Source organism: Platalea leucorodia (genome assembly GCF_965183815.1).
Source record: "Platalea leucorodia genome assembly, chromosome: 1".
Classification (NCBI taxonomy): Eukaryota; Metazoa; Chordata; class Aves; order Pelecaniformes; family Threskiornithidae; genus Platalea; species Platalea leucorodia.
The window spans coordinates 144,952,065-144,970,037 of NC_138823.1; the positions used below are offsets into that span (position 1 = coordinate 144,952,065).

Genomic DNA, 17,973 nt, shown 5'->3' on the forward strand with positions numbered 1-17,973 from the left:
GCCCACCCAGGCACTGAAGACAAGTGCCTGTACAGGTGGTCGGGAGGGTCGCTCCCTCGCCTGTTTTTGGGAGGTGCAAGCTGCCTGCCGGGGAGCATTCCCCATACACCGTCTGTATGGCGTCACCGCGTTTTGAAGGCCGAGTTTGCTGGCATAACCACAGGTGGTTCCACGCCAGTTTGACTCCAACGTGTATCTATCCGAAGGCAAGAGCACGTCGAGTTCACTACTACAGGCACAGCCATCGTCTGCTATGGCGCGCTGCACACGCGCGGTACGAACAGCTGCAGCATCTCCCTTGCCCATAGGCGCTTGACTTACTGAGTCAGAGCTTCCTCTGTACGATTTGGTTTTTTAAATTATTTTTTAACTACCCTCACTACATCCCTTCTTTCATGCATTTTCAATAATGTGTTTGAATTTTATTTTTTGCATATTTTAATGAGGGGGCGTGCTGGTACAAAAGCAGCTTGGTAGTCAGGTCGTTAAGACACCAGCTTCCGGGTGTGCTTTACCCAAGAAATAGACTTCAGTCCTATTCTACTATGAAGAAGGTATCCCAGCATGTGTTTGGCCTTGGTGAAAATTCATCACACACTGAAAAACGCTCTAGTTGTAAAGACATTAGGTACAAAGTTACAGCATACGGTGCAGGCAAGAGGTCCTGCCATAGGAGATATTTGTCACTGTTCCCCCATTGTGATTTTCAAAGTAATTTTACACTACAACCTCAAAATAAGGCCTAAGAGAAAGAAAGTAGTAACAGCAGATTTTGGACCACATCGAATGAAATACAGGAACAACCCCCAAATCTCCCTGTTTTGCAAGAAAAGAATTTGCTATAAGCTCCGTAATACTGTAATTTGCCGAAAGGTCGTATTTTATCCTCTATGATTAAAGCCAAGACAAAAACTAGTAATCAGCGATGATACAAAATGTTTAATTTACATGCAACATTTATGGAACGTCAAGGCAACAAAACATACAGTTTTGGCATTTTTTCAATTTTTTTGAAAAATGATTAATGTTTAGAACTGAGAAAGACACACATAACTGATTTCCCATGCACAACGTGACACCCGGAAACTCACAGTGGTGTCAGACTACATAAAGACTTCAGTTAAATGACACATGAATTTCACACCAGTAGCTCCAAGAAAAGAGCCATCAGCAAACATGACTGAAGATCATGATTATAGCCCCCTCCCAAATACTGATGTAGTGGGATGTAGAAGTGTTTCACAGCAAACAAGACCGATTAAATCACTGTACCTTGATGTAGAATCTTAACTTGTGGAATCTGGATTCCCTCACTGTACTTGTAGTAAAAATGCATCTCGAGTTTACAAATTAGTATTTAGTAATGTTACTCAACTGCCATGAGAGAACAAGTGCTTAATGTGATAACAAAAAAACCCAGTTACATGAAGTAATGGACATTCTGACAGTGTGTGAAAGGATTTAACGGTCAGAGTTTATTACAGAGAAATTAACTGGGTGGGTACGTGAGGGCTTGAAAGACAAGGTCTGGCGGATTTTGCTAAGCTGCTTTAAAAACCTGCATTAAAACGGCATCAGGAGTTGTTCACCCTGCCATGGATGCAGTGACCTCCAGCACTGTGGACTAGAGAGTGGAGGAGATGGACCTTGAACCTCCTCCAGCTGAATCCAACAGTGCGTTACTTCCAGAGACGCGTAGCCTCATTCTTACAAAGGCTGAACGTTTCCTGTAGCTTTTAGTAACGGTAAGAATGAATCCTCTTTCTTTCAAGCCCACCCTAAGATGACCAGATTACAGTAGTAGTGCCAAGGTACCGTTACAAGGGGCAAATCAACTAAAACCGTACAGAGTGTAGTGACATACTGTAAACACCTAAGAGTAAGCAATAATTAAAAATCTGTCTTGTATTGCAGCTACTCATGTAAACAATTTATGAAACTTCTTTGGCACAAAAAAGCATTTTCCCTAGCACTTATAAATACAACGTACTTACATGCATTTAAGTTTTGTTTAAAAAGTTACTAATCATACTGATAAGCATTACCTTGATTAGCAAAATCGTATCTTACAAAGAATTAAGAATATAGTTTGCAATTAAAAAATTAATTTGCAAACTTTGAAACTGTAGGGTAATCTGGAAAGTTAGTTTCATTTAAAAAATGTCTCCTCTTTTTTTTCTTTTTCCTATCCGTAATTTAAATCAACGGCAAGTAATTTGAGAAAACTGACTGTGAAGTTCTGCCATATTACCTAATCAAGAAAAATACCTATTGCACTACTACAGGAATGAGAAAAATCTTTAACATGAGAATACTGTCATTACATTGTCTTTGTTTCCCCTTTTTCACTCTCCTTGGGATCTTTCCCATAAACACACAATGCAAACTTCCCAAGGTGCTAACCCCACCATCCTTAGTCCCCATCTTTCCAGCAAGGCCAATAAACCAAAAAAGTTCCTGTATAATGTTTGATTATCTGTAACTCGGGTCACTCAAAAGCATTCAGTGAGTTTCCTCCACATTTACAAATTGCTAAATATGCTTGATTTAGATGATCAACTTACATTTGTTATTCACATGCAACTTCAAGAATTAGTAAGAGTGTTTCAGTGTGATTCTTCAGTGCGATTCAGACATCTCCTAAGTGCCATGATACTAACAGGAATGCAAAATCTAACATTGAGTCAACTCGAGAAGAGCTGTTGCTAGGTTAAATATGCTATTTGAGGTCCTATGCAACATACACAGATGAAAAGCTGGATTTTTAGGCAAAATATTTATTTGCCTACAGAGACTGGCGTTAAGGATTCCCTGTCTGTTCTGCAAGAGTTGATAGATACTTAAAGCACTACAGAGAAGCACCGTGGCTAGAGGAGGGCCAGGCCATTGCAAGGAGAAACAAAGGTCATGGCAGTTAAGTGGGGGACTGATTTCCAACTGTTTCATTTTAAAAACCAGTCATAAGCATCAGATTGTGTGTCCTGTACCTGACCAAGTGCTTTAAATAATTGAAGACTAAAATAGAAAATCTGAAAAGTCCTCTGGGGGAAAAAAAAAAAGTTTGAATGAAAACTGACAGAATCTGTGAATTTTTAAATAAGTAACCACAAAAAGAAAAAATAAAGCAGCTTATCTGTTAACTTAGAACTAGCAGTCTTCATTGCAAGTAATTGTATGGAACATAAACCAAATGCATACAACACAAAGCTCTTCCTTCTTGTGTGTATCTCAAGATGGTGTTAAGCCTGGACTTGTCATCTCTGTTGTAGGACTTGCAAGATATTCACTTGATTTCAGACTTGTGAGAGATTTGTAGCTTGCTACGGAAGTAAGAGAGCCACAAAGACCAAGCAACGATGGAGTGTCTTCCTTCCCTGTTAAGAAAAACAAGAGTTAAGCTAATCATTTTTACAGCACAAGATGACCTGACCACAAAAAAAAAAAGAGGGAAGAGAAAAACTGTTTCATCTGCGCTATTATGAATTACATATTACTGCTGCAGCACACGCATACTTCATAAATGGAATTAGGAAGACATGTAATTTATGCCATACCTTCCCTGTCCATGTGGTCAACAGATCCCTACCCATGCATTACAAGCTGGGCTGTAGTCAGTCTCCTACAGAGGGAGATTCAGAGGCCCCCCTGACTACACGGAGAACACAAGTTACTAATTCAAGCACCAATTTCAGCTTATTTAGTATTTAATACCATGTCAGTACCAGAGATCTAGTTTTGAACCCCTCAGAAAGGAGCAGAATTAACTGGAATCAGGATATATTTATTTAAAAATAAACACATTTTGTTTTTTAAACCTTGGTAATTTGAAGTACATTAGGCTCCCACCACTAGAAAAAGCCCTACAGTGTAAGAGTGGCAGTGCAAGTAGCTGCCCTGTCATCCAAATACACTTGACAGTTAACATGAAACACACCTATAGGTATAAGACTGCATTGGACATTTTTCCTATTTATTTTATGTCTTCCCTTCTCAGAATATCTGTTCAAGTTATTTTGTGCCAACTCCGCTAAGAAATTACATTATAAAGAATTTGATCTGCCAGCATTTCCCTGTTTCATCCTCCTGGTTCACCTGCAGAATAGACAAGATCACCTTAAACTACAGATTAAAATCAACTTAAAAAGGTCACAGGCACAACATTTTATTAATAAGCCAGTCTACCAGAATTTTTTAAAAACACATCTATTAAGTAGCATTTCTTAACCTTGTGTCTCCTGTTCCTGACAGAAGAGTTTTATTCTCATGAGAAGGATGTAAGAAAAAACCGAACAACCCAAACCGCGCCCTGCCCAACAATCCATTGGGGGGGGGGGGGGGGGGGGGGGGGGAAGTGAGATGTAGTTTTCTTGCATCATTTATGGTTCTTACTAGCAGTTTCCAGTAGATTTTAGGTCTCACCTCTACTGAGTTTTTTTGCAAGTGACTGAATAGCTTTCCCTAAGGAATGAACTAGATTAGCTCTTTCAAAAAGCCTTCACTTTTAGAAAAATCTTTATTCCCATAAACACTACCCTTTAAAGACTACGTTCAATTTGAGGACATAAAATACACAAAGAGCAGCGTAACACTGTCTGGGCACAGCCCTCGATTTCAACAAGTGTGAAGCTAAAAAACTGACTACGCGAGTGAGCTTAATAGTAATGGGCAAGTTTACTACTTCTAATCTTTTAATGAAAACTGCCAGACTGAGAGTTAGACCAGAGGTATTTGAACAGCAGGATCACATGCCATGTCTTACAAAATTATATTAAAACTTAGGTACTGATGAACCTCAGTAATTTAGAAGTGAGCTGTTACGCTACCTTTAAAGACAGTCTTGAAATCAAAACCTAAACTATTATTATCAGTGGTTTTGCCACACCCTAATTTACAGAAGATAAAACAAAGTGTAACTTCAAACAATTAATATAGCAAAAAAACAGTTGAAAGTAGATCTGCACGAGAACTCTCTTCATAATAGCCGTGCTGACTCTATTTCACTTTCTCTAAGATAACTTGAAATAATTTAGATTTTAAGACTGTTTACAGTCTTTAAAAACGTTCTAAATTTTACATCCTTGATATTTTAAAACCAAGAAATTTTACAGTTATGAAATACTAAGGCTCTGTATTGTCAAGTCGATTTAAAGTTAACATTTGATGAGATACGAAACGGATTTTTTATAGCAATTTATGTCCTGTACCCAAAATACTACTATTTCAGAAGTTTTCCAGCATTTTTCTGCTTTTCACAATTGACCACAAGATGGAGCAGCTAAACTTTGATAAGCGTACAGATTTTGAAAGGAGGGGTTGTGTGTATTTCATTTATATACTAGCATGGCTCATATCATGTTCCTCTCTCTGTTTTAACAGAAACACTGTCAGGCTGCACCTCCACAGATAAGTGTTGAATGCAAGATGTAAGAATGACAGTGGTAGTTGCAAATCCAGTGCCTTTAATCTTTCTTTTAAGAAACAAAAAAGCAAACTTAAAGAACTCAAAAGATTTCAGTTAGTTATAGCAGAAAGATGACAGAAGATCCTCCTTGTCACTGAGCTGTCTCTGGTTCTGTGATGGAGAAGGAAGATACGCAACATATTTGAAGCTCAGCTTTAAATACAGCACAAAGTCTTATAATTATTGAGGGGGTGGGCATCTTCATAAATCCAAACTTATTTGAAGTATAGTCCTTAGGGAAAATGAAACAATTTGGATAACAATTAAAAATACGCTGTTCAATGCATATTTTCTTCACAGGGACTGAAGATCAGAGCTATGAAGAACAAAATAAAAGGAAGCCACTAGACTGGCTCTGTACCTTCATTTAACAAGTTCATTCCATCCTGCTTCCCATCCTGTGAGTGACCTGGATCCAGAGAGGACTGAGAAAGACTAACTTCTGCTGAAAGTTGGTCCAGACTTTGAAAACTCTTCCTGCAGAGCAAGTAATATTTAAAAGTAACATTTAAAGATCTAACTAGATATCTCCAATTCTCCTTAAAAAGTTTTCCAGAACAACCTAGGCAGTTAATCTTTCTTCTCTTAAACACACTATTTTTTTTTGTTTGTTTTCTAAAACACTGTTTTTTCCTCAAGCAATGATTTCCTTTTTACTTTTTTTTTTTTTTTAATAAATTAATCCAAAGGAAGGAAATTTTTATGGTAAGCAAGAGAAACTGATTTTTTCTGCCAGCTGATCCTTGCACATTGTAACAGGTAATTCCAATAGAATATGTTTCAGAGTATGCTAAGGGAAATATATAATTTTGAGTTTCCCTGTTACTCTAAAGGTGAATCAAAATAAATATTCAACTTACTCATCCCATTGCTGATTGTGCTTTCTATAGAGCAGAGTGTCCAAGGCAACAGCGTTGACATCCAGAGCTCCTGGGGAAGGCCACTGATTGGTGAGGTGAATAGTTAATTCTTGTCTTGATCTCAAGTCATTATTCTTTAGCACAGTCCTGTGAATGCAAAAAGCAGTAAATATCAGTCTATTAAATCCAATTCCTTGAGGTACAGAAAGGAAAACAAGACAGTTACTCCTGACCAAGTTGATGTTCTACTTCGAGTGACCAACAGATTGCAATTTTCATAAAGCATCTTAAACTGTTCATTTTTCCTAGGGGAAGCAACTTAGAAACCTATTGAGATGTATTTAGGAACAGAAAAAAAGTTGAAATTGGAATCTTTCTGCAAAAGCAATAAAAAACCAACTGCATTCGAAAGATTCTTTCTGCCAGCATGATGGTAATTAACAGGCCAACTATTTTGCAATGGGAACAGCTATGGGAACGTGATGTTCTTCAGGCTCCAAGACAAGATCAGCCTTTTTCCAACAGTACAAGGCAACCTCCAACCTACCCTTATACTGCCATAGAATAACTCTAGAAAGAAAAGTAATATTGCTTGTTAACCCATAAATCCTCCAATCCGTGAAATACTAGGCAATAGTAAAACGCTGCTTTACAACCAGTTTGACTATCTGTGGCCTGAAGCAAATAGCGGATGTTACGTATCTCCATACTGAACGTACTCAGGAGTTCAAAGCCAAATGCCATGTTGTTATCTGAAATGCCAAACTGCATAGCAAATTAAATAACTATTCACGGTACACATACATTTATGTGAATTCACAAATAACATTGTCAACAGGTCTATTTTTACAATGCAGTTTTTATTCTGGTGGTATCTAAACTGTTTAGACAAGAATCTCAGTAAGGGCACATAACATGACCCAAAGAAACAAAATTTCCCACAAAACAAGGTAAGACAATAGCGAGTTCAGTAAGGAATTTTTAGTAGCCGAGTTTGAGAGAGGAGACAGATGCAGAGCAATTTTGCAAGAGAAGGTGGTGAAGCACCACAGTGAACAGAACTATTTTCAAAAAACTTTTCTCAAGATTATGAATATCCCCAGCGTTCATGCAAGTAAACAATCAACATTTCTACCCTGGGATCTTCCCCCTCACCCTCCTCTCTAAGGGGTCTACAGGAATAACCACTTTGATTACCCAAAGCTCTCAATAATTTCAAGTATCTTGTATGGTATTCACTTCCCCATGTAATTCCCCTGATCCCATGGGGTACATTGAGCATTAAACAGGTCTGTTTAAAGGATTGTTGATTTGAGGAATCTGAAACACTGACCTAGCAAGTTCTTGTGAGGTTAGCCAGTTACACTACATCACCTCCTTATTCAGAAGGGCTTCTTCTATGCTTTCATAGAAGTTTTGTGACAGGACGTAGTTTGTATTAGCAACTATGCACACAGTAACTGAATGCAAATTCATAAGCATATAACACGTACATGTAAATTCCCATTTGGGCAACTCCTGTATGTTATCAGCACACAACTCAGCAGTAGGGTTAAGTTATTATTAAATAAACATGCCAAGCAAAGATGACAAACCCACACATCTAGAGACAAGTTGCTAATAGTGGAATTTTCGCATTTTACATAGGTTTCTATAATTGAGGCTTTTTCCACAAATCTTTATGCTATAGTAACCTGAAATGTCACCCTTTGTGTGGACAAAGAAATTCTGAAACAAAGCCTAGCCAAACTGCTCCAGGGATTTTAGCATGTTGTTAATGTTTATGTTAATGTTTATGTTAATGTTTAAATGTTGTTAAACATTTAAAGACACTTCCAGCAGATCACTACTCAAACCACTCCACCATGCTCAGGAAGAAAACCAGGCATCAGGTAGGATACAGAGGTAATTATTTCCCTCTTAAAACTTTTATGCTTTTATTTTGAATCTTTAAAAATATGTAAAAATACCTTTGAATATATAAAATCAGTCCAAACACATTATTCAGTATATATAAACTAGTATTATAGACAATAGGAAGTTAGACAAAATATTTGCAGCAGGTGCTGGTAGTTACCACCTATTTTTTCAGCCTTGTAGATTATTTAGCTGTTTGCTTTCTTGCAGCCATTTTTAAAATATCATGAGATCCCACTGCAGCAAAGACTTATTGAAGGCACTGCTTGCAAACAGCAATTCTCTCAAGATAAACAAAGGCAGTATCAATTTATGCATATTAACCAGACTTACTTTAAGAGTCAAAGTATTAAACTGCACAGAGTCATAGAATCATTTAGGTTGGAAAAGACCCTTAAGATCATCAAGTCCAACTGTAAACCTAACGCTGCCAAGTCCACCACTAAACCATGTCCCTAAGCACCACGTCTACACAGCATACATCATCCTCAAATGCTTAATCACCATGAGGCAAAAATGATCCTGCTACAAATATTTGAAAACAGGAAAAGAAATTGAGACAAAAGCATTTACTACAGAATGGAGTTAAAAAGAAAGGAAATATGATCAAGTTTTAATGAAAAAATGCACACAAATTTCAAAACACTCAATGTGAAAAAATGCTGCACGAGATTATTGAGTGCTGTCTTACTCTTGGTCAGGTAAGAGGAGCTCTTTCTAGAAGTTAAGAGCTCTCAAAAGTCAACAATTTATTTTATCCAAGGCAGACTGAATTTCTACAGTAGCACTCTTGTTCCTCAGAGTGCAAACACTGTAACTCCTGATGGCCAACCCCAGGCTGCGGTACTGCAGGGTTTGAAGTTTCTTAACGATCACAACGAGTGCAATGAAGATTACATGCTTTCCTCCGTACGTTTACTGTCAGGCTGTGTCATGGTTTAACCCCAGTCAGCAACTAAGCACCACAGCCTGTCCTTGAGCAGCAATCGCTGCCCCCCAGCCAACTCCCCCAGTTCATATATTGAGCATGATGTCATACGGTACGGAATCGCCCTTTGGCCAGGCTGGGCCAGCTGTCCTGGCTGTGCCCCCTCCCAGCTTCTGGTGCACCGGGCAGAGCATGGGAAGCTGAAAAGTCCTTGACCAGTGTAAGCACTACTTAGCAACAACTAAGACATCAGTGTGCTGTCAACATTATTCCCATACTAAGTCCAAAACACAGCACTATGCCAGCTACTAGGAAGAAAATTAACTCTATCCCAGCTGAAACCAGGACAGAAGAATATTACTATTAAAACTTACTTGTCTGCTAGTACAGCAAAATAAGTTTGGCATATACAAGCTTTCAGAGGAAAAACTAGAATAAAGTCTTAATAGAGCAAAAATAAGAAATGAAGAATTGGTGGAGAGGTACAAATGGCAAATAGGGATATTTGTGAAATTTACAAGTTTCACAAAATATTCAAGACTAAAATGTAAAATTAGTATTTTCTGTTATTTACACACATAAAAAAAGGAACTACTGAACTCTTTGGGCCTTGACTGGGAAGTATTTCAAAAGTGTTACTAAAAGTTCACATAAAAATAATGTGATATATAAGCTTCTGTATAAAATGCTGGTCTGTAGTAAAACATACTGAACTGGAATGGCCTATGTACAAACAGATTTTATTCTATTGCTTCTGTTCCAGAGAATGAACCGCTGGTGAGAAACACCAGCTGAAAACCAGAATGACCTGAACGCCTGTAGACCAAGACTCAAAGCCTAGATTTTATGAAGGATGTTACCTCATAACTTATAAACATAACTTATATGAAACAAAACCCATAATACATCATAAGAATAACACTGAAGATCACAAGTATGCAGTTCTATTTTAAAATAAAATTCAATAAAATATTGTTCTATTAGTTTTGTAGCTGTGGTGATTTAAGGATGATGCAAGATAAGGTTTGTAGACAATATGTTAGGTCATTTCATGGAATCATAGAATGGTTTGGGATACAAGGGACCTTTAAAGGTCATCTAGTCCAACCCCCCTGCAATGGGCAGGGACATCTTCAACTAGACCAGGTTGCTCAGAGCCCCATCCAGCCTGGCCTTGAATGTTGCCAAGGATGGGGCATCTACCACCTCTCTGGGCAACCCGTTCCAGTGTTTCACCACCCTCATCGTGAAAAATGTTTTCCTTGTATCTAGTCTGAATCTACCCTCTTCTAGTTTAAAACCATTACCCCTTGTCCTGTCCCAGCAGGCCTTGCTAAAAAGACTATCCCCATCTTTCTTGTAGGCCCCCTTTAAGTATTGAAAGGCTTTTAATACAGGAGTAAAAGCAAGGACATTCCAAAAAGGGAAGAGGAAAAGTAAAAGAGACAGAAGGATTTATTATACAGAAAAGTTAAAAAAAGAAGGAAACATAATCAAGTTTCAGTGAAAACAAGCCAACGAGCATATATGACAAATTGTTAACTCCTTTTCTTCAGGCTGGAAATAGAAAACTTGAAAGCCAAAAAGAAGATAAAAACAATGGTTTCTAAATGTAATAATCTCAGGAAGGTAGTTGGTATATGGCAAATACAGTGGATCTTAATAAGAGATTGTATGATTATTTTTTAAATGAAAGAAAGGCAGCATGTGAGATACGGCTGAACAGGGTATCCTGGACTAACACAGTGAGACTGTGGAGCGCAGAAAGTTTTGTGTCGAGTAGGGAGAACACATAAGAATTTATTATGAGAGCAGGGGGGTTAAACTGATTTATGGTACATCACCTAATCTAGGCATGAAAAAATTCTTGGTTGTCTCAAAGCCTGTGAACTACTTTTCCTCATCCACTAACTGGTATCTTCTCCACCTACAATCATTTCCATCTCTTTATAATCATGTTGGCAAAAAGTAGCAGAAGCTCTCTTTTGTGGTCTGCAGACGGAAAACAGTTCTTTTTCTCCTGCTCTCAACACTGGTGCTCTGAGCAGTCCTCACCCCAACAAATATTGTTATAAGTTCATATTGTGTTTAAAGTTCTGAAAAACATTACAAAAATCAAGAAATACTGAAGAGATGGCAGGTAGAGAGAGAATATTTCTAATTCCTTTGGAAGTAACTGCTGAATTGCTATTTTCATACTGAAAAGTGCTGAGGCAAACCCAGCAAAATGCTTGTTGCGATTTATTACAGGAGAGGCATTGGTGATGCTGAAGACAGAACGTATGTTCAAAAAGTCACTTTTAAAATGATCAAATATCCTTTGTATTACTTCATGGCATAGATTTTTTCCATAATGCACATATATAAGTGTAACATACAGTCTCACCATGCTAGCCCAGGATACCCTGTTTAAGTTATGACATTTAAATTGTGGTGGGTTTTTGTTTCATGTCTAAAAATAGAAAAACTCCATACAAATTCAAAATAATACTGCAACTAATAACTTGTTAGGAAAAACAAGCAGCAGAAGAGATGAGAACATCATCTTAATACTAGAATAAATCATTAAAAACTAACAAATATTGGGCTTACATTTATATTTTTTGTTTTCTACCTCAGGAACCACTATTTAAATTAAGCTCCTCTTAGAAAACAAAGAAAAGTATTCAGTAAAATCATACTGCTAATGAATTCCTGCCTATTACAAAAGAATACTGATGATTCATTAACTAATCAACACTAACATACTCCCAAGCTAGGAATAAGCATCTGCTTGAAGTGCAGATACATATGCTCCCTCTAGGCCCGTGAATTTATTTACTTTTACTCAAGAATAACAGCAACAGCCAGAGGATTAACATCAGGTTTATACAGCTATTCCCAGAAATGTCTCTGCATGCTTTTGAATTTCATTCCTTTAATTGTGTATTTAAGAAGTAGGGAAAAGTGAGATTAGTAAAGACTTCCGATAAACATCCTTCTCTACTAGTGTTCTCTGGCCCTGTCTTTGCCAGGTACTTTCCAGAGTATTTATTTGCTGATTTCCTCAACTTTTATTATTTTGAGATGTTTATTTCATGATTTATTATTTTGAGATTATTTATTAAGCACCAGAAGAATATCATTATGTATGGCACACAAATAATAAAATGCAATTGACAAATTACTGCTCATTTCAATCCCTGCTCCACCGTATGCTGCCCTTTCAGTTGTTCTGGTACAATCACATAGGAGCCACTCTGAAAATGGATCATTGAAATGGTCACTTTTTAATTTTTTTTTTAAAGACTTTTTTTTTTTTTTTTTTTTTTAAATTTAATTCATAGGGTAACCCCACAAACAGTTCTGTTTGCACCAGCATCACTTTTGGCAGCTCAGCTACCTCTCGAAAGGATAAGAAATCACTCCTTTGGATTAACACATCTAAGATTTCTGCATCTTGAAAGTATGACCTGACTTGATTTGCTCATCCATAGTGGGGGACAGGGAAAAAAGACAACCTGTATGTGAGGCTCCTGCATGCAAAACAGAAATTATATAAAAAGGTGATTATCTTTGGTTACTTACTATACTTTAACTATATTACCTCTGGGAATTTAAAAATAAATACGTAAATAAAAATTAATCTCAAGTTTAGTCCAAGCTAATATACAAAAGCTTTATCTTGGTAACCACATAAAATTTCTGGACTTGTTTCAACTAGATTGGATTTCCAATTTCCCCTGGATCAAATCCAGATTCATGCCATTAGAAGCCTTTTCTGCAAGACCCATTTACACAGATTTTTTTGTTTAATAAACAAAAAGTCAGTTCTGTTTCCAATTATACCTATGAAAAACCAGTAATTTCTTACCTGCAATTTTAATTTCTCCAAATCCAGAAAATGCCAGTCCAGTTGGCAATTTGCCCTCCTACCAGCAGATGAAGACAGGAAATAAACCAAACAGATTAATTCCCTAAGAAAGGGAATTATATCAGATGAGTGCTCCAGTTCAAGAACTACCTGAGTAGTGAAAAGTAAAAGTGAAAATAAAAGCTTAAAAAAAAATAAAAACATTTGAATAAGAAAGAGCAAGCTTTAAAAACCTTTATTTAGGACAGGAAATATGGAATGCAAACTCAAATTGATAGCATACATGAATATAACTAAAATCTGTAAGAGCAACTCTAAAAGAAAAGGCAACCCTCAAATTGTCAGTACTGTAGCAAGACAGTGAGCTGTCTGGACTGGTATGTCATTGGACTTTGAGAAATTAGATCAGCAGGTATGAAAATGAGTTACTTACCAGTAGATTTTGATGCTGCAATATATCACCTCTCTCAGGTTTGTGCCCTGTGCACAGACACAGTATTCCCCAAATTAGATGCCAGAGAAGTTAGATCCCAGCAGACTTTCTAATGGCAGCCGCTGCAGTGAAAAAAAGCAGGTATGTCCTACCGCACCACATTTTCTTACTCTTTCTGACTGGCCAACAGATCTTCGTGTGTCACAGCAACGGTACGAGTTGTGCCACAGAACAGATCTCCTTGAAGCTTCTTCAGCAATCTTTTTAGTCCTCCTTTATTATCGCCTACAGATCGTGAAATATATCCTCCAGTAATAAAATTACTCTCATCAATTTTATACAGCCTTTGATTGCCTTGACCTTTGGAGCAACTTGGATAAGCTTATATTGGCAGAAATACTGGCAGCTTGACTCTTGAGTTCTAGTCTAATTATGGTGGAGATTTTATTTCAGAAAACAAACATTCAGAATGGATCAAAACACACTACAATATGTTAACTTTGCATGTGCTCATTAAAATACTACTGCAGTGTGTGACTGACACTTTTCATGTCCTTGGACAAATAACCAGGCTTGATACCTTTGGAGGAGGATAGCAGGCACAATGAGTTTCTCCAGATAGTAGGTCTTGACTGAAAACAAGAAAAATACTGAACTTGACTTGTAACCAAACTACTAAAAAAAGTAAAGAGCAGCTTTTAATTCCATTCTTCAACTATCAGATCTTTCTGCTGGAAAATAGAGCACTCAGCAAACAGCTTTTTTTGACAGACTATCAAATTTGCCTTCAGTAAATATCCTCTCAAACAAAGCTTGGGAAAAAAATCCTTGAATGACACGTCAGTCATGTAAATACAAATTATCTGTTTATAGCTGAACTCCTTTTTAAAAGAACACTTCTATGGGGGCAAGGGAGGGCGGGGAAACCAAAACAAAAGACCAAGATCTTCCTTCAGAACAGATTAGGAAAACTTCACCAAAACCAGCGGTCTTCTCAATATTTTTTTGCCATTTTAACATGTTTCCCTTGGATTTAGTAAAAACAACAGTATCAACCGCAAAAAGGTTGGGTAAACTTTGGGTTGACAGAACAACCACTTTTTTTAAACTTCCACTCACATATTAAACGAGCAAGAGTTTCAGCAGAGAGAGCCAACATTATAACTGTAAGACAGATCTTCTACATAGACAAGTATTTGCCAAAACCAGCATACAAGCTCCTTCAGAATGCCATGTTTCTAATTACAAAAAAGCAAATACGGGAATGTTGACCTACTTTGAAGGACAGAAGACCATGTTGTGTGTTTTTTGGTTTTGTTTTGTTTTTTTTTTTTTGTTTTTTTGTTTTTTTTTTTTTAAAAAAGGGGAGGGAGTGGCAAAAGAAAAAGGAAAGAAAAAAAAGCAGCAAGCCATAAGTAATATAAGTTCTTCCTGGTAGCTGAATGGGAATTAATACAACTACCAATCTATGCAAACAGTAAGACGGAGCTTCAAAGTCTAAGGCACTTGCAGAATGAAAAAAATGCAGGATGAAAATCTCATCCAAAGGCGGGGGGGGGGGAACCCAAACAAAAAGTCACACACACAGAGAAAAGAACAGCAGAAATGGAGAAATGGGAAGGGAAAACAGGTGGCAAATAAAAATCTTTGCCAAGTGTAATTTGAGTTATAATTTGGCTAACAAAATACTGAATTTTTTTTTTTATATTAAGTGATTGCGTAAGAACATCTCAATGACAAACAGAAAAAGCACCAATCTAAATCTCAACCACTTGTTATCCAAATAGAAGGGCAGCTAATAAAAGCCTCTTGCCCAAGAAATCAGGTAACACACTACACTCTATTTTCTTGGTTATAACTGCAGACATTTCACTTTTTCTATTTTAAGCCTTTCCAGAAATCATTTAAACTGTGTTTTATTTTAACAAAACACTGAAAAAACTCAAGACAAAGTTATAGCCGAAAAACTGGATTTCAAAGAAAGAAAAACAAGTTGTATCCTAAATTTACAAACACAACCCATAACTTAAAAAAAAAAAAAAACAACAAACATTTCTGTGACCATGTGTGTACGCACACTGACCTGTAACTCACTTTTCTTTTTGTCAAACTATTTGTATTTTAGAGAAATTTTTCATTTTGTTTTGAAAGTATAAAATGGATTTTTCTATTCCTTTTTACTGGATGAAACTTAATTCTTGATCTAACTTATTTAAGCCAACAAATACCATCAAATAAAACTGAAATTTAGGATAATTTAAATATCAATTTCTTTCATCTAAAGAATCTTAGAGACTGCTTCAGTATATCAATGATAATGTAATATCTCTGCAAATACAGAACTAGCCTCTCCTCACTATTCTAATCTGGCATTATTCTTCCACCCTTACAAAAATTGGTTATATTTTTACTATTCATCATTTAAAGTCCATTTAGTTTGGTATTGAACTTCATGTAACTTGCATTAAATATATTAGCAGAATGTAAATATAACTTTCGTTCAACTCTTCTCATTTACGTATAAGCACTATCAAATACTAGCTTTTCCCATCAGTATCTTCCAGAATATAGAAGCAAATCTACAGTAAATGAATATGAAGGTTAAGAGATGAAACAAGAAAAATTTGGACTCTCAGAAGCAAATATCAATGCAAGTTTATTTATCTAAATCGGTAAAGCACAAAGAGATCAAATTAATTCTCTATTATTGTAATCCAGGAGTTAACGATTATGCACCATGATTGACTTACCCTATTTTTCAGCTGATGTTCTCTATCCCCTCCATTCACTGTCAGTATCGAGTTATTGAAACCCTTTTAGGAAATCAAAGCCTCAGGTTCACCTGTTCTAGACATGAGATAATTCTTTTTGCGGAGTTAAGAAGAAAACTTTGATGTTTATTGTATAGGTCCTTTAGCATTAAGGACAAAAGGGCATACAGCCAAAGCAAGTATTCTTTTTCTGCCACAGTTCAGGTAAGTTCAGGTAATATTAACAGAGGAAGAAACTCCAGGATCCATACAATATGCTTTCTTACTGGGAATGTGCATCATTTGCAACTGCATTGCACTGAGACCCTCACAGGTTCAATACCTCTCATTATTATTTTGAAAGGCATGACATCCCCCTGCTCCCAACTGTATAATTTTACATTGGATAAAAATTCTGGAATTTGTAATGCGTGAAGTGCTAATGTCCAAGTAACTTAAAGCTTTCTTGCTACTTTTATGCAACGTCTTTATCCGTAGAAGTTTAGCTATGGGAGAAAAGAGAAAGGATGCCACTATAAAAACAGATTTTCGTATTACACATTAGAGACTCAGAGAAGGGGACACATTGCCATGCTCATGTAATTAAGTATGCAAAATGGTCAAATGAAACTCTCTATAATTCTCTAACCCAGTAAGGGGGGGGGGGAAGAAAAAAGAGAGCAGAGAGGAGAGACTCCTTACAAAAATGAGTATTTTTCACTTTGGAGTCAGCCAGCATTTTGCTCTAAATATATCAACACATCTTGTCCTTGAAGACACCAACAACTTCAAAAGCTTTTCACTTTTTTAAAATTTAAGGTTTATTTTAATATAAATCTTTTAAAACCCCTTTTTAAAAGTTCAGAATGAGATATTAAAATATGAGGGTTTAAAAATAAATCCCTCCCTATCTACTGCATCTTGCAAAGTAAGTCCTTTTCTTCAGGCTGCTACAAATCCAGAAACTTTTGGCTTCCGACCGTGCAATAAACCCATGCAATCCCTCTGGATTCTAAGAATAGCGTGTCCTGCATCATGTCGGAGGCTTGGCTGCAATTTTGTTTAATTCTGCATATTTCTTTGATGTACCTCACTCTGTATGCTTCACTCTGAATTGCAGGTGTCTGTCTGTCCATGTACTATGCCCAGCTGAACTTCTCCTAGTTATTCTTTTAAGCAAAAAGGAATCTCCCATGTCTTCACAGGTTTCCATCTCACTGAAAACAGAACTTTCCTTCTTGCTGTCTATCCACACCTTTGTAAAACCAAACAGGCATACAGTATTGCAGCAAACCTCAGAAGAAAAAAATTCCACAAAACCGAATTCCAAAACACTGTCTAAACAAAACAAAAAAAAAAGTACAGACAAGTTGAGAAAAGAAGGAGCTGAAAACAGACCAGAGTGCAATACTAAGGATTTAAAACTGCTGCTGCAAAGTTGAGGGAGACAGAGGACATACAGGAAGCATTGCAAATAAAAGTGTGGCTAATGTGAATTATGGTTTCATAGCAAGGATCCATGAAAGCTTCAAAAGGAAAGAAGGATTAGCATTCTCAGTTTTGACATTCTAGGAAAGAAATTCGCTAAGAAGATCAAACATTAAAATTTAATCTCCCACTTCCTTTCAGTGAGAAAATAAAGCAGCTACAACAAATTGGATTTACTGTACTTATGCAGTTGAGGAATTCAGTTTCTTTAAAAGAAAAAGTCTTATAAGAGAACTATCTGAAAATTAAGGTAAGAGTACTAAAAAAGTGATCCAGCTTTCCT

General features: G+C 36.7%; 1 protein-coding gene across 3 annotated transcripts in view; it reads right to left on the reverse strand.

Moving 5' to 3' along the window:
* Window positions 1–1,055: 1,055 nt before the first annotated feature.
* RUNDC3B (RUN domain containing 3B) overlaps window positions 1,056–17,973 on the reverse strand; it is a gene marked incomplete at its 5' end in the record, with an annotated part of 55,815 nt that continues 38,897 nt past the window's right edge. Inside the window, 3 exons of one of the 3 annotated variants that reach the window (XM_082306322.1) lie at window positions 1,056–3,374; window positions 5,823–5,938; window positions 6,322–6,468. In XM_082306322.1, the coding sequence (XP_082162448.1) occupies window positions 3,229–3,374; window positions 5,823–5,938; window positions 6,322–6,468 (409 nt within the window). In that variant the 3' untranslated portion in view covers window positions 1,056–3,228. The remainder of the gene's footprint in view (window positions 3,375–5,822; window positions 5,939–6,321; window positions 6,469–17,973) is intronic. The other 2 variants (XM_082306320.1, XM_082306321.1) reach the window with 2 other exon arrangements.